We start from the raw sequence: 27700 nt of genomic DNA, 5'->3' as shown, positions 1-27700 counted from the left end.
CCATAGATTGGTGTTGCCACTGGTGGCGGAATTATTAATGGAGTAGAAAAGTTGTATCACCATGAGGACAACAAGCCAACTGTCAGAAACTGAGCAGCTGTGGAGGCATGAACTCAATCATCCAAAAGTCCCAGAGATGCAGTAGCAACAAATTCAGTAACAGGGCTCGAGTATATTGGAGTTATGTGAGATTTTAGTCAGAGCTGTTCACTTTGCTCACAATGTCTTCTTTACTTCAGTTGCATTTCAGTCCTAAAGGTGTCTTTTCATATATTCATCAACTGAACATCAATGGAAACAATGAAGCATCTAAGCAAGTGTAAAGTTGGAATTAGCGTGTGTAAAATATATAAACGTCGCATTACATTATGCTGTAAGCTCATGTTTTTTTAAATAGGTATGATGGAAGTGGAGCTGTCCACGGTGCTGCAAGTCAGCAGGTCACAAACTTTCAGCACCTCGGACAGCTCCACTCGCACATTGATCACTATCAACTTTTCCTGCACAGGATCGCAATGCGCACTTACTCCTGATTGGTTGGATCCGTATACCACGTGACACCTCCCAGCGTCTGGAGGCGGAAGCTTGTTCTTCTCTGTGTGTATATGCGTGAAATATAATGAATGAATTAAAGCCACATATCGCAAACGGGGTGGACACAGTTGATATTTAAATTGTGTCCTTATTTTGTAGGATCCAGTCAGAAGAGACATTGCTGGAGAGTTGTTGATCTTTCTAGACGGTATTACCGGTTTATCCAACGATCTTGGTAAAAGTCCCTACAGCACAGAAACACAGTACAAATATTATAGACTAGAAAAGCACTGAGATGAACATGTTTAAATATACGGTAATGATTCCACAGAGAATTCAATAATGCATCCCAATCAAGATCATTCACAATTTTAATAGCAATTTCAGTATTTAAATATAAATGTATAATATTGAAAATCACTAAGATTAAAGTAGACGGTTTGATATATTTATGCATTCATTTTACTGGCCAGTGTAGACATGGATGGATGTTGGAAGCCAGAGTTGTGAACATGCAGCTCTTTCCTGTTTTATGCAGCTTTCTCCATTCTCCTTCTGATGTACTGTGTAAGAGAAATACAATGCCACCTCACACAATTACAGAGTCAGCACCATTTTACTCCCCAACTCCATGGGTTTTCCTACCAGCCTGTGTTTTGCTCAAACTGACAAGTAGGTGGAAAATGTGTAGTGAGGCAAGGTGCAAAGTGGGCATCTAGCTTACGTTGGCAGAAGCAGCCATTAAGATGCTCATTGCCAGTTTTTGTGCCTGTGAAGGTATTAATCCATTAAAGTACATCAGGACATTAACACCAGATGTCAGTCGTGTCTTCTTGACATTTTTTTTAACAAACCCTCTTACTGTGAGCATTTTCACTTCATTAAAATCTGCTGATTAGTGTTACTCTGCCACACTTTCTACAGTGTCTACACATACTGGAAGAAGGCACGAAATACTGAACACAGTTAACATAACAGATTACCCAAACATAGACAAACTAAACAAGTGGTTTTATAGCATCTCATTTAGCTCAGCTTTCTCATTCACCTGTTTCTTGCAAAGTTCTATCTAAACTTTACATCATATTGCTTGATTGTATACATCCATGTGATGTTTTTTAGGGTTATGTACCATGTTCAGCAGCATATCTGAGGCAATCTTGCACCTGTTCCCAAGAGGTACTCTGGCGTCTGAAAGCTATCAATATCTTTGCAATGTCACTATGAAAGATTACTGTGTATTTATTATTAAAAGAAATGTTGGTTGCTTGTAGAACATTGATAGCTCTTGAATTCCCTTGACAAGAAGGTGAGAAATTGCTCTTTGTATGTTACTGTTATGTGCAGAGCTTTCATTTTGCTTTGGGGCTTTTTAATAATTTCAAGGCCTCAGATGACTCTCACAGCAAAAATGAGACTCTGCATGAGAAAATCAAAGCAGCAATTGATTTCAAAGCCTAAATGCTGCTAAATGCTAAGTGATCCTATTGCAGTACTGCAAAGGGTTGCAAATGAATACTGTTTATCATGTACAATGGATTACATAAATTAATTCTTGATGTAACCAAATTCCCATATTCTCCATTAAGTGTGATCTACAATTCAGAGAATGAGAGAAAGGTAGTGCTGCCATTAACACTTGCATTAACAGCAAATTATAACTGAATTTGTTTAATAATTTAATTTCAGAACTCACACAGAGCAGCTCACCGATCAGACATACAACACCACTCGTGTTCTAGCTGCATTTACTCTTAACTAATTACAGACAGGTGACAAGTTAAAAGGAAAAATCTGAATAAACAAGCAGAGAAACATAATACGTAAATGCAGATGCTCACATAGTTTGGGTCCACTTGTCTCCTTAGAGGGAAAGATCACTGTAAATGAGTGAGCACTTTTATCCTATGATGAAACAGGTCTCTTCCAGGATGGAAGTACCCCCATCCATAGCACAAGAGGGGTCACCAGATCAACCCAGTTAAACACCTGGGAGATTTTGGTCTGATGTGTTAGACAGCACTTTCCATTCCTTTAATCAAAACACCAAATGAGGGAACTTTTTTGGAAGAATGGTGCTCACTGCTCTAGTAGAGTCCAGAGACATGTAGAATCAATGCCAAGGTGCCAAGGTGCACTGAAGCTGTTCTGATGTTCTGGCATGTGGCAGCTCAGCACCTTACTTGCTATTTGTCATATTGGTAGAGCATGGGCAGGGCATTCATCTCTCTTCTGTTGCATTCTTTATTAAAAGCCTACCAGGCATACTTATCACTGTGTGTGCACATTAGATTAAGTGCTTCGTTTAAACAGCTTTCAAAGTACCACCACAGTGTGCTTCACAATCAAGAAATAAAAAGACAAATGAAGAACAGATTAAAAGAGAAGCATCACTGAGGTAAAATTAATTTGCCCAGAAAAAAAATAGACAACGCCACAGAGTCCCACTGGTGACATTTGTAAGAAAAACTACTCCATGGCCACAGCTTGCTAAAGTGTGGAAACAAGATAGAGTGACAAAAAACAAACAAACTAAGAAACATTAAATATATAAAAACAGACTAGAAAATCGCTTTTGGCTTTTCCCATTTAGGGGTCGCCACACTGACGACTCGCATGTTGACATTTGGCATGTGTTTTACGCCGGATGCCCTTCCTGACGCAACCCTGATTCGAACCTGGGCCACAGCGGCAAAAGCGCTGCGCCTTAACCACTAGCCTACCAGGGACAGTTTAAAAGAGACTAATACTCCCAAATATCTTCTAAGGGTTAGGTGTAATTGAAAAACAGCAGTTTGAGAACCCATCCTTTCTCACATTTCTCCCAAAATCCAATGTCAACTGCCTCCTTTGCATGGAAATTAAGTGAACATGATTTATTTAGCTGTGAGTCATATGGACACTGAAGACATGGCTTGAGAGATGAACTTCCCCTCAGCAGCATTCTGTACCTGTTTTCCAACAGGTTCCCCCTCTGTGTCCCTGAAACTTAAATCCACAGGGATTTTAGGCACACCACACCTGAAAGAAGAGCCATTTGTGTTGAGCTGGAGATTTATTGGCAATGTGGTTTAAATACCACGCTTGAGGGCATGATGGCACAACATACAATGCGGAATTGTGACTCTCAGGTTTCAAGATTACTTCCATGAGCAGAAAGCTATACTACTGCGGCCCCCATTTGTTTTATAAATGTGTCACTTGCAGAATCAAGAGGGGGCAGAAAGTTTTCATGGGCAGGCAGAAATTTTCAGCACCATTGGTCTGTTTGTCTTGTTACCTTATACACAAGTGTTTGATGACCAGATGGCTGTGAAGATGAATGGCTCATACAACGTGAGAAGCACATTTATGCTGGTTGTCACGCTGCAAAGAGAAGAGGACTGTCTGGTTACTTCAACAGAGCATGACATATGAGTGTTATTATTAACATCAAAACAATTCCTTTACTCAACTTGTCTTATCTTCAACTGTACCAGCCTGTTTCCATCTACTGAGATCAGGTAATTAATCCATTGCGATTGTCACTTTGAAGACATCTTTGACAAGCTCTGTGTTTTATCCTTGGAGACATTTCTATAGCACCAAACAGATTCAAAGTATATGTCATGAATTGTGGAATATAGTTTTGAATTCAAATGCAGGCAATCAGGAAATCTATAAAGCTACTCTGAGATTTAGTCTCAGTCATGAACACCAAACTAACCAGATAACAAAAGAAAGAAGTAGTCCTTAAGCAATGCCCATATAGGAGACAACAGGAAAACATAACATTAGGCAAAAGATGGTAGCAAATATAAACCCATAAACATGAGTGAGGCACGGCAATGAGGAGCTGACACTGAACTGGAAACCAACCGAGGGAGGCTGATTATAAAACACGAGACCATCCTTCATTTAAGTTTTTTGTGAACTGACATGCCCCTTTATCTCAAATCAGTTGGTGATTGGATGCTTCAGATGAAGGAGCTGAGAAAAGGAGGTCACATGTCATTAATAATGTGTTTCCTCGAGTCCTGTCTATTTGTGTGTTTTCCTTGAGTGCTTTCCTCACATCTTACAAGGGTGGGACTAAGACACAAGGAAAAGATGCAAGTGAGGGAAACGACAGTGCTCACTTCCCCTCATAAAGCTGGGGAAGTGAGGGTAGAAAGGGTAGGGAGGAAATGTGCTAATAAAGTAAAAGATCCAAACAGGAAATTTAACTGAGATCAGTTGTTAGTGTATAGCTGTCTTTGGAGATAATTCGGCTCATCTGTGCTTTATTTCACAGATAAGTTAGGTCTTCCATGGGAGTCCAGGACCGGCAAAAGATGGTAGCAAATACAAATACAAATACAAGCCCCCGTGACCTGGTCCCAGATAAGTGAAGGAAAATGGATGGATGGATTCCATGGGAGTTCCTGTGAAAAAAATGAAAATACACAGTTTTACTGTATCTCACTAATGTCTGATTGCTCTGCCTATCATAAGTTCAACAGAAGAGTCATCATTTGTTGCATTCATCTTCATTTAAGTTTAGTTTTGACTACATTGGAAAGGTCTCGATTTCCTTTGAGCAGGGCACATTGTCTATTTCTGGACATGCTCAGGAAAGTTAAGAAAAACTGTAAAGTTGTAAACAAATCAGTTAGTAGAAGTCACCCTGTCCAGACCGCAGTTCACCCTGAGTTAATGAAAATATAGTGTGTGCGTCTGAACCTGAAAAGCTCCTGTGAGCCATTTATTCATTGTGATCAAGTGTTGCCATGACTCTGTCTACTTGGGAGGACCCTACTAGTCTGGCACGACTTCTTGAGTCTGTTTGTGCTGCCAGTTTTTCTCTGATGGCCTGAAACAAAGAGTCCAGCCTCAGATATGCATAGTGTTTAAGAAAGACATGCTGAGAATATCAATGCAAGAGAGTCTTTTTCTGGCACACTTGACTGATCACATACTTCATTGATTAGTCACAATAAAATATTGGGGGGTTGTTCATGCAGACCGTTTGTCATACTTGACCAAATACTCTAAGCTTTTTCAACGAGAGACAAAAACAACAATACAAGCCATTTCATCCGATGCTGAAATGTGAGAGACACTACAGCTATTTTCATGTTGCAAAAAAGGTGAAAGACGGACACATTTTCAAGGTTTTCTTAACCTTTGCACAGTATTGTTAGATTGTGGTGGATAAGAGTATAATCACTGCAGTGAATAGGTGGCTGCAGTTGCTGAGTATTAGGTAAAACCTTTTAATGTTAAGATAGCAGTAAATCCCACTGTGATACCTGTGATGGAAAAATGAATAACAACTTTCATTAAAATGATGAAGTGACATTTAGTATTTTACTTTTCTGTCTTCAGGAAGGAAGCTGAAATAGTTTAGCTGGCTGACTTTATTAAGGCGTACTCCAGTGATGGATGCCACATTTCCATTAAGCTCCAGGGCTCCCAAAACAAAGAGTGATAGTCTCCAGGCTCTGTCAGGCCGTGCTTGGGCACTTTAAAAATGATTTATGAATAAAATGTATTATTATTATTTCAGCACTTTCAGCAGGTGTAATGTTTGTCATTGTAAGCCTTATTAATTTACCATGTCAGCAGGCTAGCACTGGTTAATTAACACCAAACACAAAGTACAGCAGAGGCTGGTGGGAATAACATTAGTTTTGCTGCTATTTAGTCATTTGTTTATTTGATACTGCTGCTAGACTAGTAGCCAGAATATCACCAAAATTATTAAAAGTCATCCTGAGGGCAACATAAATGTGCACAGACCACCAAAATTCAAGGAAATCCATCTAAAAGTTGTTGCAGTCACACATCTTTGTGTGGGCAGTCTGACAAACAGACTCACAGCTGCTCAGAATTACACCTGTCCAACAATAAGGTCGACAAAGCTCAGCTGGTATGAAGTCGAATGTTAAACTTGGAGTTTGATGCTTGTGGCCTAACTTTGTCTTTCGTTCACAGGTGGCTAAAATCATAATGAATGTGATTTATGGATTGTTTTGTTTTTCAAAGAGGAGAGTGTAAGTTAAGGGTTGTCAGGATGTCTTCCTTATGCTTTATCATACACCTGTGACCACCAGGATCTTTTAACATAGTTTACACAGTGAAAAAAGTCAGTCCACAATTTAATTAACCAAGAAAACATCTGTGGGCAAAGCACAATATACAATAGGTCTGCCTGTGATCCCTAAAAAAATCATAAATCAAGAAAACAGCTTTACAACCTCTAGACAAAGAAATGTAAGAAGGTGGAAGGATTTTTGACCTGCACAAAGAAACTGCCATAGCTAGTATGGGTTACTTTTTTGTATAAATTGATATGGATGTTATGTAAAAGGGTTTACAATTTATCAGTTTTTAATGCAGCATCAGTCTTTCCTGCTTTTCTTGAGCTGTAAATAGAGCCTCTCAGGCAGCTGCGAGTGCTTTCATCTCCTGCAAGAAAAGGTCCTCCTTAGACGCTTCAGTCTGTCAGTGATCTGTTTGAGTCTGTTGTCATCTGAAGCTGCCAACCCAGACCTGTCTATACCTGGTTATTGCCCATCTATCTTTAATCAGTGGAAATATTATTGGTTTTCAAAAGGAGTCAAGTACCTGGCATCCAGAAAACTCCTGGATAGAAAGATATGGTCAGAGAAAATATTAAACCACTACTCCAGAAAATGAAAATTGATTTAGGGCGATATTAAAAATATGACTTTTTTCCCTGGGTTTTCCTTTGTCACTTTTTGTTATATTTTCCCTTTGGCCTTAAGAAAACGTTTATAATTTCAGAGCAGTTACTGTAAATGTTTCGTGGACCAGTTTAATGTGTTCATGATTGGAGGATACCCAGACATGACAACAACCAGACTTTTAGCTATGTCACAGCACTTAACGCTCCTGTTGACTATAAATTATAATTATTTTGTGTGTCTTCCTCACAGGGTACCTGTGTAAATTCCAAGGTTCAAATAGGCTCTAACAGATGAAGAATAACCCAAATGCTAGATTTAATTAAATGATCTGAATGATTCTTGTAGCTTGCAGAAACAATATAAATAATTTAACAGATATTGACAAATGTAAACTTTGGGAAATGTGTTAATGAAAAGTGGAATTTGTTGTTTGATGTCAAGCCAGTTGTACTTCCATTTGTCATTTCTAACCATCTGTACGGTGAATTTCTGCCCTGTTTTAATTCTGGTCTCTGGCATTGGTGAGGTGTTCCAGTATGGGTTCTGTATATCTGCAGTTTGTTTTTAGTTTCTTCATACTTGGCTGTTCCATGTCAGAAGGTGATGTCTTTGAATGTCTTCAGAGACATTCAGATTCTTATTATGTGGATGAAGAAAGGCATCACTTCCTCACATTAAAGAAGGTGTAACCAGAAAATGTTGGTGATTTTTGCTTCAAAACTGCTTCAAGTTATTTTTTTATCAGTTAACATGGTTTTTTAGCTCTAGGTTACTGAGTGGTTTAATGAACATGAAAAAGTGTGGTGGGAATATGTTTTGTAAGAATGATATTTACTCCCTCCACAAGAGGGAGGGAGGGAAATACAATCCTAGGCAAACCTCTTGGAGTGGATTTGTCAGTTCACACCTTGTACCCTGTTGAATGTGCCCCCAAGAGGCTGCGAGGGACGGTGGGTGTGGCTATTGCTGCATTAATCTCTTTGGGGAAGTTCTGTGGTGAGCTGCAGTGTCACAGATACTGGGCAGAGTCAAGTCAGGGTCAGGTGGTGGTGGATTCACATGGCAGCTGAAATGTGGACAGAACTGTTCTAAAGACATGTAGGATGCCAGCATGGATGAAAGCTTTAATAAAGGCACATACTGACAAGAAGATGTTTTGTATTACACTGTGCATGTTTTGGAAATTCAATATCTGAAACATCAGTGTTCTGCACTGATGCAGAAATCTATTATGTCTAATACTGCTATAATGCTCCTCATTGAGCTTTGCAGCATTGCATACACACAGTGATATCACCAAAATTATTAAAAGTCATCCTGAGGGCAACATAAATGTGCACAGACCACCAAAATTCAAGGAAATCCATCTAAAAGTTGTAGCAGTCACACATCTTTGTGTGGGCAGTCTGACAAACAGACTCACAGCTGCTCAGAATTACACCTGTCCAACAATAAGGTCGACAAAGCTCAGCTGGTATGAAGTCGAATGTTAAACTTGGAGTTTGATGCTTGTGGCCTAACTTTGTCTTTCGTTCACAGGTGGCTAAAATCATAATGAATGTGATTTATGGATTGTTTTGTTTTTCAAAGAGGAGAGTGTAAGTTAAGGGTTGTCAGGATGTCTTCCTTATGCTTTATCATACACCTGTGACCACCAGGATCTTTTAACATAGTTTACACAGTGAAAAAAGTCAGTCCACAATTTAATTAACCAAGAAAACATCTGTGGGCAAAGCACAATATACAATAGGTCTGCCTGTGATCCCTAAAAAAATCATAAATCAAGAAAACAGCTTTACAACCTCTAGACAAAGAAATGTAAGAAGGTGGAAGGATTTTTGACCTGCACAAAGAAACTGCCATAGCTAGTATGGGTTACTTTTTTGTATAAATTGATATGGATGTTATGTAAAAGGGTTTACAATTTATCAGTTTTTAATGCAGCATCAGTCTTTCCTGCTTTTCTTGAGCTGTAAATAGAGCCTCTCAGGCAGCTGCGAGTGCTTTCATCTCCTGCAAGAAAAGGTCCTCCTTAGACGCTTCAGTCTGTCAGTGATCTGTTTGAGTCTGTTGTCATCTGAAGCTGCCACCTCCTGGAGACAATGGAAAACAGCTGTCACCAGCTCCTTCCCTGAGGTCAACTGTGTGACATGTCGCAGGCTAGTCTAAGATACATTAGAGCATTCTGTTTTTAGCTTGTTGTAGAATCAGGCTGCTTCATCTTGGTGTAAGGACAAGTCCACCAAAGATGTGCATCTAGTGATGACATGTTCAGAGGAATTTATCTTAATTCCAGATAACTCCTGGATAGAAAGATATGGTCAGAGAAAATATTAAACCACTACTCCAGAAAATGAAAATTGATTTAGGGCGATATTAAAAATATGACTTTTTTCCCTGGGTTTTCCTTTGTCACTTTTTGTTATATTTTCCCTTTGGCCTTAAGAAAACGTTTATAATTTCAGAGCAGTTACTGTAAATGTTTCGTGGACCAGTTTAATGTGTTCATGATTGGAGGATACCCAGACATGACAACAACCAGACTTTTAGCTATGTCACAGCACTTAACGCTCCTGTTGACTATAAATTATAATTATTTTGTGTGTCTTCCTCACAGGGTACCTGTGTAAATTCCAAGGTTCAAATAGGCTCTAACAGATGAAGAATAACCCAAATGCTAGATTTAATTAAATGATCTGAATGATTCTTGTAGCTTGCAGAAACAATATAAATAATTTAACAGATATTGACAAATGTAAACTTTGGGAAATGTGTTAATGAAAAGTGGAATTTGTTGTTTGATGTCAAGCCAGTTGTACTTCCATTTGTCATTTCTAACCATCTGTATGGTGAATTTCTGCCCTGTTTTAATTCTGGTCTCTGGCATTGGTGAGGTGTTCCAGTATGGGTTCTGTATATCTGCAGTTTGTTTTTAGTTTCTTCATACTTGGCTGTTCCATGTCAGAAGGTGATGTCTTTGAATGTCTTCAGAGACATTCAGATTCTTATTATGTGGATGAAGAAAGGCATCACTTCCTCACATTAAAGAAGGTGTAACCAGAAAATGTTGGTGATTTTTGCTTCAAAACTGCTTCAAGTTATTTTTTTATCAGTTAACATGGTTTTTTAGCTCTAGGTTACTGAGTGGTTTAATGAACATGAAAAAGTGTGGTGGGAATATGTTTTGTAAGAATGATATTTACTCCCTCCACAAGAGGGAGGGAGGGAAATACAATCCTAGGCAAACCTCTTGGAGTGGATTTGTCAGTTCACACCTTGTACCCTGTTGAATGTGCCCCCAAGAGGCTGCGAGGGACGGTGGGTGTGGCTATTGCTGCATTAATCTCTTTGGGGAAGTTCTGTGGTGAGCTGCAGTGTCACAGATACTGGGCAGAGTCAAGTCAGGGTCAGGTGGTGGTGGATTCACATGGCAGCTGAAATGTGGACAGAACTGTTCTAAAGACATGTAGGATGCCAGCATGGATGAAAGCTTTAATAAAGGCACATACTGACAAGAAGATGTTTTGTATTACACTGTGCATGTTTTGGAAATTCAATATCTGAAACATCAGTGTTCTGCACTGATGCAGAAATCTATTATGTCTAATACTGCTATAATGCTCCTCGTTGAGCTTTGCAGCATTGCATACACACAGTGTAACAAATACCTGATAAATAAAAATATTTTTTAAAATAATTTTGATTGTCAAGCAGTGTATTATCATTATAGTCCATACCTTCTTTATATAAAATAACACGTCTGTAGAAACCAGTCAACAACAAAATGTCAAGGAGTACATCAACAGCAGTTATTCTGAAGACTTTGGGCTTTGGAGATCCAATTCTTTAGGTTCCTGTTGACATATGGGGAAAATTACAGGTTTTAGCCACTAGCCACGGTTTAACACGTTGGTCCAAATAATCAACAACTACTGGGTATGCCATTGTACATTCATGTTCCTCAAAGGATGAACCCTATAGTGACATAGTTTATGACCAAATATTTTCAAAGCTAATGACATTTCCATGTTACTTCAGCTCTTTTCCATGCCTTTCTACATATTACTACACATGCTGATGCTTAAAACACAAGCGATAACTGACAACAAATAAAATCACTGATGAATGTAAACAACAGAGCTTCTGATTTTCCTCAAACTCATGTTTCCTGAATGCCGTACTGCAGCATGGTCCTCATTTTTATATTCATATTATGTTTTTCCAGTGGACCCGGTATGTTTATCACTTGAAATCTTGGCTATTAATTAGGGATTTCAATTTTAAGTATTTCCTTACTGCAGTGAATACATCTCTTCTGTGTTGCTGCCCCTGAGCTGGAGTGACTGTTCCTCTTCCAGGTGAAATTTTGACTCAGTCATTTAAAGCAACTGGACACACCACTGGCTGCTCCCTCAGCCGGGGAGTCCTGTTTGTGTTGGGGATGTTCATCCTTGTTTTGGTGGTAAGAAGGTTATCTTAGAAAAAACATTACATTTTACCACAGGCCAATGAATATACAGACATTCGGGAGAAATCATATTAAATGCACCACTATATGACTCACAAATGCCTTTCAAAGTGTTTCCTTTCCAGAAGCATTTGGATCACTTTGGCTTTCTCATATTCCGGCTCTTCTGTGCCACCTGTGGGCTGTATGTCAGGTTCTGTGTCACTGAGACCAAGAACGAGACAATTGCTGCCAGGTTTGAGAGGATGGTGCTCAGCTGTCACAGCTTTAAAAAAAAAAAAAAAAAAAAAAAAAAACACTGAACAGAAACTAATTGATATCAAAACATATGAGACAAAATTCTGATTATATTCACCAAGATCAGACACCGTGGTATGCAACATCAAGCTTGAAATACTGCAGTACTTCATATAGGACCGAGATAATATCAGTGGTTTAAATGAATTAAACAGAAAATGTAAAGTTAAGCTGGTCACTGTAAACCAATGTGCTGTACCATGAGATTAAAAAGCAGAAGTGTACCAACATTTCCAGTTTGTAATGTGATGTTGCAATTTAAATCTGCTTGCATTATAATTGAAGTGGTTTTTTTTTGTTTGTGTACTCTGGTGAACCCCTGTTATTGAATTTTAAAATGTCCTAATGGCTCCAGAGGAAAGACACTGTAGCTTGCCCAGTGAAGTCTGCATGTTTAAACTCAGGCTAAACTGATCAGAAAGGCCCAAGTACAGCTGCATAGACTTCATGCTGCTGCAGGACAAACTGTCTCAAGTGTGGAGCTAATGTTTGCATTAAGTGCTTATCTTTAAGAAATGTGCCTTTAACTACTGCAGGAAAAGCAGTGTCAGAATAAAACAAATTTAAATGCTTCCATTTGATACAACTTTACACTTCTATCATTTCACTACAAATATTGTAGTTTTTACTCCAATACTGTACATAAATATCAATCTATCCAGACATATCAGTATATACAGAACAATGAAATACCATTATCCACATAATGTTATTATAACCCATTAAAATATTTGATTATTGAACAGTGACAGGAGTAGTTCTGCCAGTGTAATGCTATAGTTGGTTATGTTGTTTATGTGTCATGATGATACAAGTGCAAGCTCAACAGGTCAAAAATGAAAGTGAAGCCTTTAAATCAGTGTATAAGGAAAATTAAGATGATGGCTGTCCGCCAACGTTTACCATCCAACCTGACAGAACTGGAGAGGATCTGCAAGGAGGAATGGCAGAGGATCCCCAAATGCAGGTGTGAAAAACTTGTTGCATCATTCCCAAAAAGACTCATGGCTGTATTAGCTCAAAAGGGTGCTTCTACTAAATACTGAGCAAAGGGTCTGAATACTTATGACCATGTGATATCTCAGTTTTTCTTTTTTAATAAATCTGCAAAAATGTCAAAAAGTTAATTTACCCAAAATTCAACATGGTGTGATGTCAACTTCACATTCTCTGTACAGGTTTTTTGCAGCCCATCAGTGCTTTGTACTGAAGCATACTTGTTGCAGACACCTCTCTTCTTGACATGTCTGGCCCACAAGCCTCAGAATCTGCAGCTTCAGGCCACCAGCAGACAGAAAGTTATGGCCCCTAATGAGATTCAGGTCGTCACACATTCAAGGTGGTAAAGCTAAGAGCTGAGCTTTGAATCAGCTGCTTTATAACGGTGACAAGATGAGGTATTATTCCAGATGGGTCTTGTTAGGTAAAGTGCACTAAACCACAAAATAAATGGTGGCTTAGGGCACTGTTAATCACAATTACTTAATCACACTTAATCACAATCATAAACATTGCTACAAAGGTGGCTCAGATTAGACTAAATGCCAATTAGCAGTGACAATCACCACTCTGGGATGTGAGTTTTTCAAGCCAAGTAATAGAGCCACAGAATTTTACATACAGTAGGGCAAATTATGACAGTAAATGCCAAAGACAAATACATGTTTTTATAAGTAGAACTACCAACAAATAAGTTGGACACAGTCTGTGGTTTCAGACATGGCAGCTGTAATGGTATTCAAACTAAAATAGTGCTCTTCAGTGTTCAGTTATGTTCAAGTAAACATTTTTTCCACATCGTTTTCCTGTTGTCAGTTTGCTGAATGCTGCTCATCACAGAGCATGCTAATAACTCTGTAAGCTGAGGTTCAAAGTTCATTCTTGACCCAAATAATTCCAAGTCCATTTCGAAGCTGTTCTGAAGATGTCAGCGCAATCACATGACAACTATCAGCCAAGGAGGTTTACCGCCATTTGTCACCAAAGCATAGATATTCATTTTTCTCTGCTCACTTCCTTGTCCCTGCTATATCTTAAAATTTGAGGCTCCAAGTTCACTGTGGACTTTGGAAACAGTAGGTAGAAAAAACAATTTCATCACAAAGTTTCTGCAGTATATACAGTATAATGGCATCTGTAAATATTTAAACAGTGACTCATCTTTAGTTGAGTTGGTTCAGTACTCCAGTATTCAAGCATGTACTAGGTATAAGTAAATTGATATTGGATTATTATTGTTGGATATGTGTGAAATTACATGTGTTGACATATAAACTGTTTTACATGCTTGAATGAATAAATCAAATCAAATCAAATCATATGGCTGCAATATAACAAAGAGTGAAAAATTTAAGGGGGTCTGAATACTTTCCGTACCCACTGTATATTTGTGCATAATGATATAAGTGTTTGTAACAGTGTTCATATAGATATTTGACTTTTGGTTAATTTCTGCGTCACTACAGATGTTATCATGACATCGCTGGTACTGTAGGTTTGCACTTTAATACTTAAAAGTACACGTTGCTTATGCAATGCTTGTGCAGTGCAGCTTTTGGTGAAACTTAAGCCAAATAAATCATTCAAATATCTGAGATGTTTTGATCTAAATGTATTTAGTTGTATTGCTCTGGACACAGCTGGTCCTGACAGTCCGCGGAAGACTCCTGCCAATTACGCAGCGCCTGCAAATGTGTGCGCCTCTGATAACACAATCTACACGTCCAAAACCAAATGCCTTGCTGAACGTCAGAAGCAGGCGGCGGGAGGCTGGAGGCGCGAGTGACGCTGCCGTGTACATTACCAACAAACAAAAGTCAGGGAGGAGTCTCAGCGTGCGTGTGAAACACTCAAGTCCACGCCTACAACATTTGAATAATTTGGCCTTTTAAATGTATTTCCAATGACTGATGCGTAAAAGTGCCGTGTTGTTGAGACACACAACAGTTGCGTGTGAACATAAGTCACAGGAGAGAGTTGGACATCAGCAGGCTTCGTTTAAAGTTTGTAGCAGCTGCGCAGAGAATTGACGCACTGGACACAAAACCAGGCATGTCCTCAGTTGAGCCCAGGACGAAGACAGACCTTGACCAAAAGTGAGTGGATTGAATTCAGGGTAATATCACACACATACACATCCTAACTGAAACACCTCGTCATCTCAGTGTTAAACTAGTTTTTCACATGGTCAAAACAAAGATAAGAATGTGGGCAGTACCTTTGTTGTTTTTTTGTAAAAAGTAAATTCTTCTTTTGTAACTTATCCAGGTCTGGGGAATACGTATTTATACAATATTAACACGTAATTATTATCATGTCACTATTTTCACAGCTGTTTTAATAATTAGACAATAGTAACGGTGTATAATATCCACCAGTGTCTACTGTTGTCATTCCTCACACGCTTCTGTCCTCTCAAGATTTGTATCCTATCACTAGACATTGACACCAGCAGCCCCCCTTCACTGTGAGTGCGTTTGCATCGAATGCACTTGCACCTTTCAAACTTTTATCTGCTCAACAACAGCACATTTACAGAAAAGAGCATGCATGTAAATTATTTACAGTAACTTCGTATGTATGAAGTGTTATGGTCATTGAGACTTGGCCAAACTGACTGGAGGAGCTGCAGATAGGCCTCTCTTCCTCTGTCAGGGTGTCACTGATAAAGAGGAGCATCTGAGAACAACAGGAGACCAAGTGAAAAATACATCATGTACCCCTTTTTAGATACTCTTGCTGGTAATTGGCATTGTCATTTGAAACAGTGGTGGAGATAATGAGGGTAATGATAACATCTCAAGCCTCCATCCACCCCTGCCCCCACTGTGGGAACTTGGAAGGCAAAGAATACGGCCCAGGGGCCAAAACTAGAGCGAGGCAAACATCTAAACATCTTTTACTGGTCACCTGTCTGCAAACCTCAGCTGTGTTTGCTGTGTTTTATCACAGGGTATTTGTCAACCGAAGTCTGACACTAAAAAACATCAAGTGCTATGGCTTTGACATGGACTACACACTGGCAAGTACGTAAAACCACCATATTTGTACTGTGTGTATCTAAATCTGACTGCTGTTGTGTTGCAGTCAGAATTTCTTGAACTAGCTACTTAAAATGTGCTTTGTGCTAATAGTTCTGTTTTGTTTGCAGTGTACAAGTCTCCTGACTATGAAAGCCTGGGTTTTCAGCTGGCCAGAGACAGACTGGTGTCTGTTGGATACCCTCATGAACTTCTCTCCTACACGTACGACCCCAGCTTCCCCACACGGTTAGTTCTTAAATCCACAGCTGTACACTCCTTCACCTGAAGCTAAATAAATAAATAAATAAATACATTAAAAGAATCTGAAAAGCACTATTAAAAAAAGAACAGATTTTTGAAAAAGTACAAAAAACAAGCACAAAAATCTGCTTTAGTTCTCACATCATGATATTCTTCTTCTTATTTTTCTTTTCCCATCTTCAGCGGTTTAGTGATTGACACCACATATGGAAACCTCCTGAAGGTGGATTCAAATGGCAATATTTTAGTCTGCAGTCATGGCTTCCACTTCCTCAAAGGGTAAAGTGAAACGTCAGTACAAAATTGTGGGCACACACTCTACTGTATCACTACTGCTTTATACTGATGAAGAAGAAGAAAAGGCAGGAAAAAGGCAAAGATACAACACAACCCATAAAAAATCATTACTACAAAGACATGCTGAGTGAATTTGGACTTATTTATTTGCTTAGTTAAGGTACTACTTACATGTTAATGCACCAGTATTGATTAAAACCTTGACTTGAGTTTATTTCGGTTTGGAAACATTCATCCTCATTGAGAAGGGAAACACAAACAGTTAACAGTGACTGTAGCTGTGGGGAATGTTTTACCAGATAAACACAAACTGTTTTTCATTTGTGTTGTTTAATAGATAATTGCAAGATTTCACATAGACCTTAACCTGTATTATACTTGTGTTCAACAGGAAAGAGATTCACAACTATTACCCCAACAAGTTCATTCAAAGACACGACACCGAGCGCTATTACACTCTTAACACACTCTTCAATCTGTCAGGTATAAGATTTTACCTTCCTATTGTTATTTATTGCATGTTTTATAGCATTTTAGTTTAAACTTTGATAAACACATTTATATTTCCTGTTTAAGGCTGTCACTTTTCCTCTTCAGAACTAGTCTACCATGAATAAATTAACATTTTGTGTCTGAATTCCAAACAAACTTAAAAGACTAAACGTATGTAAGTGTATACGCATTAATAGCAGGTTCAAAGTGACCTGTGTTTTCGTGCACTCTGCAGATACCTACCTCTATGTCTGCCTTGTAGACTTCTTCACCAGATGTACTAGATACACAAAGTGAGTGCACATGTATAAATCAGGCATAAATATCAACAGATGAATTTATTGTTTAAAAAAAACTTTCCATCTGTATTTCCCCACTGTTACATTTCTTCCAGTCTCGTGAATGGTTACCAGCACGGGGACTTGCTTATGTCCTTCAGAAGCATGTTCCATGATGTCCGTAATGCAGTGGACTACATCCACGACACGGTGATTTAACAAAGCATGTCACTTTGTGACATTGTGTGACAAATACTGCAGATGTGTTTCCATTTGTAATCCTATATGAATCTGTGTGTGGAATAGGGCATTCTGAAGGAACAAACAATCAAGAATTTGGAGAAATACGTCATTAGAGATGTGAGTAAACTGACAAGATTATGCACCAAGATGTATTTTCCCAAAAAGTATTTTGGGAAAAATGGCTGAAATCTTGTGTAAATAAATATGTTCTCTGCAGCCGGACCTCCCTGTACTCCTGACCAGAATTAAAGAGGTAGCCAAGGTCTTCCTTGCCACCAACAGCGACTACAGCTACACTGAGGTGACTTAACTTCTGTTGCATCATGATTAAACACTCTTAACAGCACAAAACAATGGAGACTTTCAACACGATCAGTTATTCTAACAATTTACTTTTTCCCTTTTTCATCAAGATCATTATGACATATCTGCTTGAGAGCAGTGCCAAGGTAAGAGCTTGAATGTATAGATAATATCTACTTAAGAACATTTTGTGAATTTGACATTAATTTTCATTTTAGTTTGGAAGTCCAAAAACATCCTGGCGTTCCTTCTTCGACCTCATTGTTGTGGACACCAGAAAGCCGCTGTTCTTTGCAGGAGGGACTGTGCTGAGACAAGTGGACGTGGTAGAGTCTCTCATACTGTACATTAACATATTAATGTTGAACTACTGCAACAATCAACATGTATTGTGTTGTATTTGGGACACAGGACACAGGAAAGCTCCGGATTGGGACTTACACAGGTGACCTTCAGCATGGAACTGTGTACTCAGGAGGTGCGGTTCTGAATATTTAATTACTACTCACTTCTTAATGTTGCAGTTATATACCATTGAAGTCATATATACCATTTACATGTTTTACTTAATCAGTGTGGCTCGAAATTCCTCTTAAAGAATAATATCTGGGTCACAAACTCACATAATAATTTGAGTGTCAGGGGTTTCTCCTCACACGTCTGAGCTTTTTTTTTTTCATGGATCATGAAACTGGAAGGATGTGATATGAGCAGCTGTGTTCAAGTTTAAACTTTTCACAATGAATTTTGATGTCTGGATTTAACCAGTAAAATGTAACTTTATTTATTTGGCCTGAGGAGATTTTATTTTATCTAAAAGGACCAAATTAATTTGAAGAATTTTTTTTTTTTAACCATAATAAAATAAAATGCTTCCAATCATGCTTCTTCAAGTGCACAATTTGAAATGACCTTCTGGGAATTGTAAAAATGGAAATTCACGAAGGGGCATGAAGCAAACTACAACATCAAAAGTAGTTAAATTTCACAGTGAGGTGCTTGGGTTGCCTTTAAAATCCAGTTACTGGAGCTTTTCTTAGTCTCCATATGCATGAGTGTGGATGTATTTTAATACTTTTACAATTTGATACCTCTTCCATGTTAGCTTCTTTTGTGCTTTCTGGTGGTAGGATCCTCGGACATCATCTGTGATCTGCTGAACGTCAAAGGTAAGGACATCCTCTACATTGGAGACCACATCTTTGGTGACATACTCAAATCCAAGAAGCGCCAGGGCTGGAGGACTTTTCTGGTCGTACCGGAGCTCACCAAGGAGCTGCAAGTGTGGGAGGAGAAGAAACGTGAGAACAAGTAGATTTAAATCAGGCGTCATTTTGCCATTGTACCATCATCTGCTGGCTTTCAAAGTTTTGATGATTTACTTGGTTTTGCAGATTTGTTTGAAGAGATGAAACATCTTGACATCTTCTTAGCTGAATTTCACAAGTGAGTTCACTTCTCTTACATAATTATGATTTAGTAAACATTCATAATCCCATAGTTACCAGTTAGATCATGATGATGCAAATTAATTTATGATTATCTATGATCATAGATAAGCTCATCATTGTTAATAAAGGAATTTGCTAAACTTGTCAGAATACTTTTGGTAATTAATCATTTTCTATTGCAGTGTGTGTGATCATTAAATCATTAGAAGCTGATTAGCACATTATTAATTGATCTATTCTAAATATTACTTAACAAGTAGAAAATCTCTTAGATGTTTGGTAATCCTTATTGTCCTGACCAAATGAGACTTATTAACATTTAGTACACACTATTAACCATTTGTTACCATGACATGAACATGTTATTGTGTATTTTCCACACAACACTGTCACAGTAAATGACGCAGCGTAGGAGCTGTTAATTGTTCTCTGTGGTTTAAAGGCACCAGGGCGGCGACAGTCAAACGTGTCCTGATGTCAGTGCCATTCAGACCCGAATTAAGGTGAGAATCAAACCGTTCCCTGAACAAACAGGTGACATTAGTGGTGGGAGAAATTAGACATTTGGTGCCTTCTCTAGGAAATATTTGGTGTGAGGATAAACTTGTACATCGTTCCAGAGTAAAACTAAATATACTTTGTGAATACATTAATGCAAAAGAAAGCACAGCAGGATGTGTGTCACTATGCTGAGCCTTAGCACCTTCTGTCCTGTCAAGCTTGCTGATGTGGTTGTTGTTTGTTTTCAGATGCTTTCCTACAGGATGGACATATCCTATGGACAGATGGGCAGCCTCCTGCGCAGTGGCTGCAGACAGACACTGTTTGCCAGCCAGCTGTTGCGTTATGCAGACCTTTACTCCTCCACCTGCATCAACTTGCTACACTACCCCTTCAATTACCTCTTCATGGCTCCTCCAGTCCTGGTCAGTCCATTCCCTCAGACACCCACCTGCAAAGGTGTTCCTTCATAGTTTATCATGGTGCTCAGTCCTCATCTCACTCTTTCAGATGCCTCACGAGGTAGTTTCTGACATTACATCATCAGAGCTCCCTGTCACCAACTACAACCTCACGATGAACTGAAACTGAGGTTATTATCATTATGATGCACTTACATTGATCTGAATTCTGTTAAAAATATATAGAATTCAAAATTCAACATTTTCCTTTGTTGCAGTGCTGAAGACAGCTGATAGAGATGTTTCAGTGGAAGGAGAACAGTTGAAAAAGCTACAGAAATCCTCCAATGTGCTTCTGCTTATCACTGATGGAGGCGATTGTTTACACCTGTGCATGTATGAAAGGTTTGTTGCAGCCATGATGTACCTCCTTACAAAAAAAAACTAACTTATTGCGCCACCTGCTGGGTATATAATGTGATGGCATGTAACGTTTACTAAATAAGCCTATAGGTGAAGTTAGTTGACCATGTAGGATTTAAAGCAGGAACAGACTCAGGGCGACTGTTTATAGGAGTGTGAATTTGTCTTTGTTATTTATATGTTGTGATGCATATGCACTTTAATTTTGAGCTTTGTGTAATGGTTTTAAGGAAGAACTATTTTTTGTTTCTCTTTCTCGTATTATTTCAATAAAGTATTGTTCATTTTCTTTGTTTTCACCGAAGTACAAGAACTCTAAGTAAACATGATGGTGTATACAGTATTGCAGGATCTCAGCTAATATGAAAGTACACGTTTTTACCTTGTGGATTTTTATTTTCTAGAGAGTAGTCCCAGTGAAAAATCCAGTGTGGTCTGTGGATTATAATTCTTATACTAACCACGACCCTGTTCATGGAAAGACATGTTGCTGTTAAGTGTTTTTTATGTATTAATGTCATGGAGGCAAATCTCTCACAGACAGATGCTGTAAAGTCTGGAAAAATAAAACCAAAACAAGAAATAGTAGATGTTGCTATGAGCAAGTTGGATCTTTTTCCATCATTTTGTTTTCCTTTAACACTACCTCTGTTGTCCACTGGATGGCAGTAATTCTTCCCTGCAGCAGACCTGCTTCCCTAGTGTGAGTCACTGTGGAAGCAGTGAAATACATGTTTGAATCCTCAGCAGCACTTACAGCAGCTTTGCAGCTCATCTACTGGCAGGTTGAACTGATGCAAGGGTTTGCATTTCCATTAATCAACACAGTCTTTCTTGCTTTTGTCATACTGGAAAGAGATGCTACTACAAGGAGCATTCATCAGGACATTCACTCATCAACAAAGGCATTAAATTCATCCAAATGCCACATACAGTGTACACTGCTTTTAACATATGAGGCCTACTATGCACTCAACATAAACACACACAAACCTGTGAATTATTGTAGTACATACAGTTTTTACCTCCCTCTGGTTCTCGCTGTGCTTCAGATAGTCCTGCTCCCATGACAGCTGAACCTTTATCAAGAGAGCAAAAGAGAATTTGTTCTCTCTGTCTCTTACACACACATACACACACACACACACACACACTCTCTCTCTCTCTCTCTCTATCTCTTCCTTACTGTATCAGTGCTCACATGTCAGTTTGTACAATTTTTTTCTCTCTCACAGGAAATACAGTGTTCCCACAAGGCTGAAGTGTGCACTGTATCACAGTTTTCCTGCTCTGCTCCTGTACAGCTTGTTTATGCAGCATCACACACATTTCACTTTGGAGAAAAATATTATGTGAACTAGCAATTGCTCGTTGCACATAAGGTTTTGGTCTGATCTTTGATTTTGATATTGGCAAGGCAGTGATCAACATGAAGCCTCTGCTGATGTCAGAAAGCAGCTTCCACTTTGGTTCACATAGTGTATGTGAGGGCGAAAAGAGAAAAGTAACTTTTCATGTGTGGGGCATCCCAGTTTTTTTAAGGACATCAGATAAGACTCAATAAGTGTGTAAGAATCTATTTATTGTTTTTTATAAATCAGCATAGCTTTATTATATTTTGTTACAAGAGGTCTTTGTAGAAGTGGAGATGCTGTTGCTTTGACAAACACCCACACATTTCCTAGATGATTTCACTTCCTGTGTCGGGGTTATTTCGGATTCTATGGATTTCCCTTGTCATTGTCTGCTTGTCACCTGCGTTTATTGTTGTTGTCGGTTTTTTAAAAACATTTTATTCAGTTGGTCATATTTTAGTTTCTCCTCTGTTCAAATCCTTAGCCTTCATTGGCCCTAAAGCTACTATTTAATCTGTACTTTAATCATCTGTTTATCATCTGTTTGCACATAGACTGACGTCTGACATTTAATGTCTAATGAAACAATAGTAAAAGGCTTCTCTTGCTTAATTTGATGCAATGCTCTTTATTTAAACGTTCACTGTATCATTTGATTGTTTATTTTATCAATGAATGGTTTTGTCAGAGTCATCTAAATGTAACCAGATCTTTGATTCTACAGTTCCGGTCCCTTGGACACCATTCAGCTGCCACAGTGCAGCAGACTTGTGATGTGCCTGACACCAGCCTCACTGCTACCTACCTAGCTTTTGTACCTTTGCTGATTTTTTTAGCAGGTTCAAAGGTTGAAAGAAACTTTAGGAAGGGATGGAAAATATATCATGGCCCTGCTAGAGTCTGCAAACACATCTTACTTCTGTCCAGAGTGTAGTAAACAGTGCCTCAGAAATCTTTAACTCTCACTGAAAACGAAACCCTGAACAATGATTTTCAACAAAAACTCTTTCATCCTTTTTCTTGATGACTTTCCTTCTGATGGGAGATAAATTTGGCGGCACAGCAGCAAAACTGTCCTTTGGTCACACTCTAACACACTTACTCTAATAAACCATATACTGCATTCATACACACACCTTCCCCTTTCTCCCCACAACAAAATATACACCATCCTGCACTGTGACATAGGAGGCGTCCTCTCACAGAGAACGAACTTGTGCAGCACAGAGAGGTGAAAAGTATCAGTTTCTCTCTGTGCAGCCATTTAGAGTTTTGCCCACGTCACTGTGATAATACAGTACCTGATCACACCTTTAGTAATGAACATGGAGAAGGAGAGAGGCTGTTGAGGATGTCCCTGGACATGGTTTTGATTTGATTATATCATAAAACACACTGTAAAAAAAATGTGTTCACAAAAGGACATAACAGGAATCCAAAATGTAAATATTACACATTAGGAAATTGAGAAACCGGGTGATCAACATCAAAAATATAAATCCGTTATCAAAATAAAAAAGGTGGCACGCCATCAAAGCATCCAGGCTGCTTCATTAAAGTAACACTAGTTTGAGTCTTTCTAACTCTTGGACCCTATGAGTTCAGTTGTACTGTTTGTACATATAACACCAAACATGTATATTTATATATTGTGGTTATTCAGTAGCTTCTTTGTTTTTTTATTATAACCAAATATAAAGTTCTTGTGGTTTGAACAAAACTCGGCTGCACATCCTAAGTTTAACGTTAAGTTAAGTGTATTTTAGGCTGATTATTAGTTGTTGTGTTGTTGATTTTTTACAAACAAACTATAATTGAGAGACAATTTGTTAGTGAATGACAACTGGCTTGTGAACACTAGCAAAACACATTCACACTGTTGATTTATTTTCACTGAACAGAGTTTGAAGCCAGCAGGCCGATATCAGGCCTCGGATTTCCGTGCTCAAGTAAAAACTGGATTTAAAAACCTTTTCAAAGAGTAATAACTTTTTTCACAGTTTATTTCTCTGCTTTCTAATTGTACATTACACCAGTCAGCGGGGCAGAATGGTGTCAGACCAGCTATCTGACGTACAGCACCAATTTCTGCAGCTGATAACCAAACAACTGATTTCTCATAAACATCAAATTTAGCTTTTTTAAAATTTTTAAAGAAGACATGTAACAACTAAATACATTAATTTAATTGACTTTATTAAGAAAAATGACAGAAACAAAGAACAGGAGCTTCTTTCATCAGAAATGTTTCACAAATGGCTATGAACAAATAATTAAAAACAAACATGCATTGACATTTGTTTATCCCATATTAGTGTTACTACTTTTCTTCTTAACACACTTTTGCAACAAATTCTCTTACAACAAAAAACTTAATTAGCCAGCACTGTAATAAAAACACATCCACTCATGACTTTTATAAAATGTTTTTTTTTTTTTGGACTTAATAAAGTGCTGCTGTCATTATCTCATTAGTGTGTCCTTTGTACTTTAATCTGCACTGTGGCTTCTCTAATTTACATCCAAAGCTGCTCAAACAGCACCGCTGACATGTTTCAATGCAGGATACTCGCTGCTCTGTGCAGTCAGATAACTACAGAAGCGCCACCGTCCCCCATTCCACACATTCCAGGATTTCCCAGCAAGCATTGCAAGCAAGCCTAAACAAGTCACGTTCTTTGCTCAGGGAGAATTTCACACAGTGACTTAGGTCTCCTTGTGCTTTCCCTTTGTGTGCAATCACTTAAATATACCTTTACATCGGAGTAACTTCTTCCAAGATTCAAGTCCCCTCCCATGATTAATAAGAATTTTACAAACTGGCTTTAATACACACTCACAACAATCATTCTTATACCCAAAACGTTGAAGTGCCACCAAAACTGGGTTTCTTTTCAGTTTTTTTGTGTGTTAATTTTGTGTCCTACCACAGCTTGTAACAACAAATGGAATGTGGTTAAACATTTACATCCAGGGAGGTCTGTTGAGAGTCATCAAAACAAACACACCTCTTTACTGAAGAGTTCAGGAGACACGCATGGGAGCTGAGACACTTAATCTTACCGCAGAAAGAAAGAAAGAAATGTGAGGGGGGTGAGGGCTTTGCTCCCTACATACCACCCAAACGTCCCCTCCCCCATCGACCTGCTACCACTAAGGATGCTCAAAAACACACATTAACCTTCCTCCCTCCATTTTTTTTCTTTTTCATCTGCTTATCTTACCATCAGCGACAGGGAGTCAGTGTTTGGTATGGTGACAAAACGCCCTACAGGTCACGACAACAAAACGGACTGAACTCCACTACAGAAACAGTGAATTTAACAGAGAATTCATTTAACAAACAAGATGTAGAAAACTTAAAGATCTAGGATAAAGGAAAAGAGTTCAGGTATTAAAACATCAGTTTACACTTTTGATTCTTTTTCTATTGCTGCTTTCATTTACATCTGTCATTACCTGCATAATCTCTCCTTTGGATGCCCCCCTTTTATTTACAGCTACCTTTACATATTTAGCCCCATTTTTCATGACCGGTGATGTAAATTTAAAAGTCATTTCCAACCAAAGACCCATCACAGAAACTGGACAAGAATCAATTTTGGTTTTCTAACTTTAAAATGGCTTTTTCCTTAATGTGCACCGACCTGGCTGTACTAACCGCTAGTGCTTATATGAGCCTATGAATGTGTGTAAACTCTCTTCTGTAAATACAGTACTGGGTAAACAGTTTAGGGGGCGTTTGGTCTATGCCGCCACCTGCTATCAGTCATTAGCTCCACTTCTACACAAACTGGTTTGAAACGAGCCCTTTAGCACCCGTACAGAGGGAGCTGGGGCCAAATGCTATGACAATACTATTGCACTGCTAGAATGGATGGTACAGTAGTGCAACATTGTCAAAGCAGCTGACCTCAGCACGTGTCAGCAGGTGGACGTGGGAACAGCCATTCCTTTCTGCCGAACTCCAATTACATCTAAATAAGCAACCGCGCTGTTTGTCTATGGAGGTTAAAAAACTGGATGAACTGAAATTGTCCTGAAAGCTGATTTCTTTGGAGTTTAATGGCTGTTAAATGTGGAATATACTAAAGTATGACAAATTCAAAATGACACCTATGAAATAAGGCACAGTAACAGAAGGGAGACTGTTTGTTTTATATCATGATGCTTGTAAGCAGACACTTTTTTCCTCAACAACTACCACACATGATTTAAGGACCCTCTCTGTAGGTTGAGGATTAAGGCAGTAAAGGAAAGTGTGGGTCTCTGTTTCATCAGCCAATGCCCTTTTAATATTGCACTGCTCATCTCAATGTCCAGTAGTGCAACAGAAAAAGGGCAACGGACAAGAACATGGGCACCACCAGCCTCCATAGTGACTCAACTTTACAGCCCCTTTTTCTCCAAAAAAAGAAAAGAAAAATTAAATTTATTGCAATGTCACTAATATAGATTCTAATCTCGTGTTCTTTTATTTTAAAAACTATTTCCCAAGCTACAGTCAGGTCACATAACACTCATAAAGGTTTGCAAAATGTTGACTTTTCTCCTTTGTGCTTCAGGAAATCAGCATAGTGAGGAGAAATATTTCAGCACTGGTTACACCTCTGAGGGAAACAAAAGTTAAGATGTTACAATAACTTATCAATAGTAGAGTTAAACGAACTTCCGAAATTAAACAGCACTGATTACTCTCACCCTGGGAGAATGGGAATTTCCCAGCATGTGGGCCCATACTATTCTCCCTGTGAATGACATGCATTCTAATTTTGGGGGAGAAATGGGGGACTGGAGTCGGGGGGGGACTCACTTCCAACGCTTTTGGAGAGAGCTACAGGCTGCCACCTTCTACACCTAAACGACCAAATGCATTTGTACCATTCCACTAGTCTTCTCTCTGCGTCCACAGTTGTTGCTGAAAATACAAAACCAGAACCCAACGAAATAAATGACTTCGAAAGAACGAAAAGAAAAACTTAGTAAAAGTTGCCTTGCTCCATTAAGGAGGGTTTACTAAACAATAATCTGTAACAACCCCTTAGAAAGCAAAGTAGGCCCTGCAGCTTTGCACAATTAACGCGTTGTTACACAACATAGGGAATCTATACCATTAGAGAAAAAGGGACGCCGGAAATCTCTAGAACATCGTGTAGCTTTCTCATGTCCGACCAGTCTGATCCTACAAAGCACATCAAGGTGTTGTTCTTTTTTTTATTTACCTGTTCTTGCGTTACGTTTTCTCCGCCATACATCTCTGTGAGCGGCCTATACGCCTCCAGGAGCTCTGGATCTGCTCTGCAAGCCATTCCTGCCAGCTCACAAGCCCTCAGTGCAATGCTGACGACTTGTTAGATTGCACAACAGTCTATAGGCTGCACACGCACGCCAGCACCGAGAAAATGACCCCCTCCGAGACCCATTACACTACGATAACAACCCAACGAGGTGCTGGACGCGTTTATCTGTCCACAAGGTGTTAAATCGCGTCCTGATCAAGTTTTGGAGCGAGCTTCCACATGCGCAGCGCACATGATTTACTCAATTCCTATTGCTGTTTTCCTCCCTCGGGTCGCATAAATAAACAGCGAATCTTCACATCTCGATCTTTGCAACTTCCAAGTTTGCACAGAGCTCCTGACAACTTATGCACAAATCGACTACAACTCACAGTGGACAACCTCCCCCCCCCCCTCCTCCTCC

The 27700-nt window shown here is 38.9% G+C and overlaps 1 protein-coding gene across 1 annotated transcript; it reads left to right on the top strand.

The window, feature by feature from the left end:
- The first annotated feature begins 14797 nt into the window (after positions 1-14797).
- On the top strand, positions 14798-21285 carry LOC109963467 (cytosolic purine 5'-nucleotidase-like). The gene is made up of 18 exons (XM_020606010.1): positions 14798-15065; positions 15922-15995; positions 16121-16238; positions 16437-16532; positions 16942-17033; positions 17278-17335; positions 17437-17530; positions 17627-17680; positions 17781-17864; positions 17977-18012; positions 18085-18192; positions 18278-18344; positions 18997-19167; positions 19261-19312; positions 19760-19820; positions 20067-20243; positions 20329-20410; positions 20498-21285. Exons 1-17 carry the CDS (start codon positions 15022-15024, stop codon positions 20401-20403), a joined length of 1461 nt encoding a protein of 486 aa, XP_020461666.1. The 5' UTR covers positions 14798-15021; the 3' UTR covers positions 20404-20410; positions 20498-21285.
- The last annotated feature ends 6415 nt before the right edge of the window (positions 21286-27700 follow it).

Source organism: Monopterus albus, unplaced genomic scaffold, assembly GCF_001952655.1.
Source record: "Monopterus albus unplaced genomic scaffold, M_albus_1.0 scaffold75.1, whole genome shotgun sequence".
NCBI lineage: Eukaryota > Metazoa > Chordata > Actinopteri > Synbranchiformes > Synbranchidae > Monopterus > Monopterus albus.
Note: the sequence above shows the minus strand (reverse complement) of the source record. Positions and strands in the feature narration are given on the sequence as shown.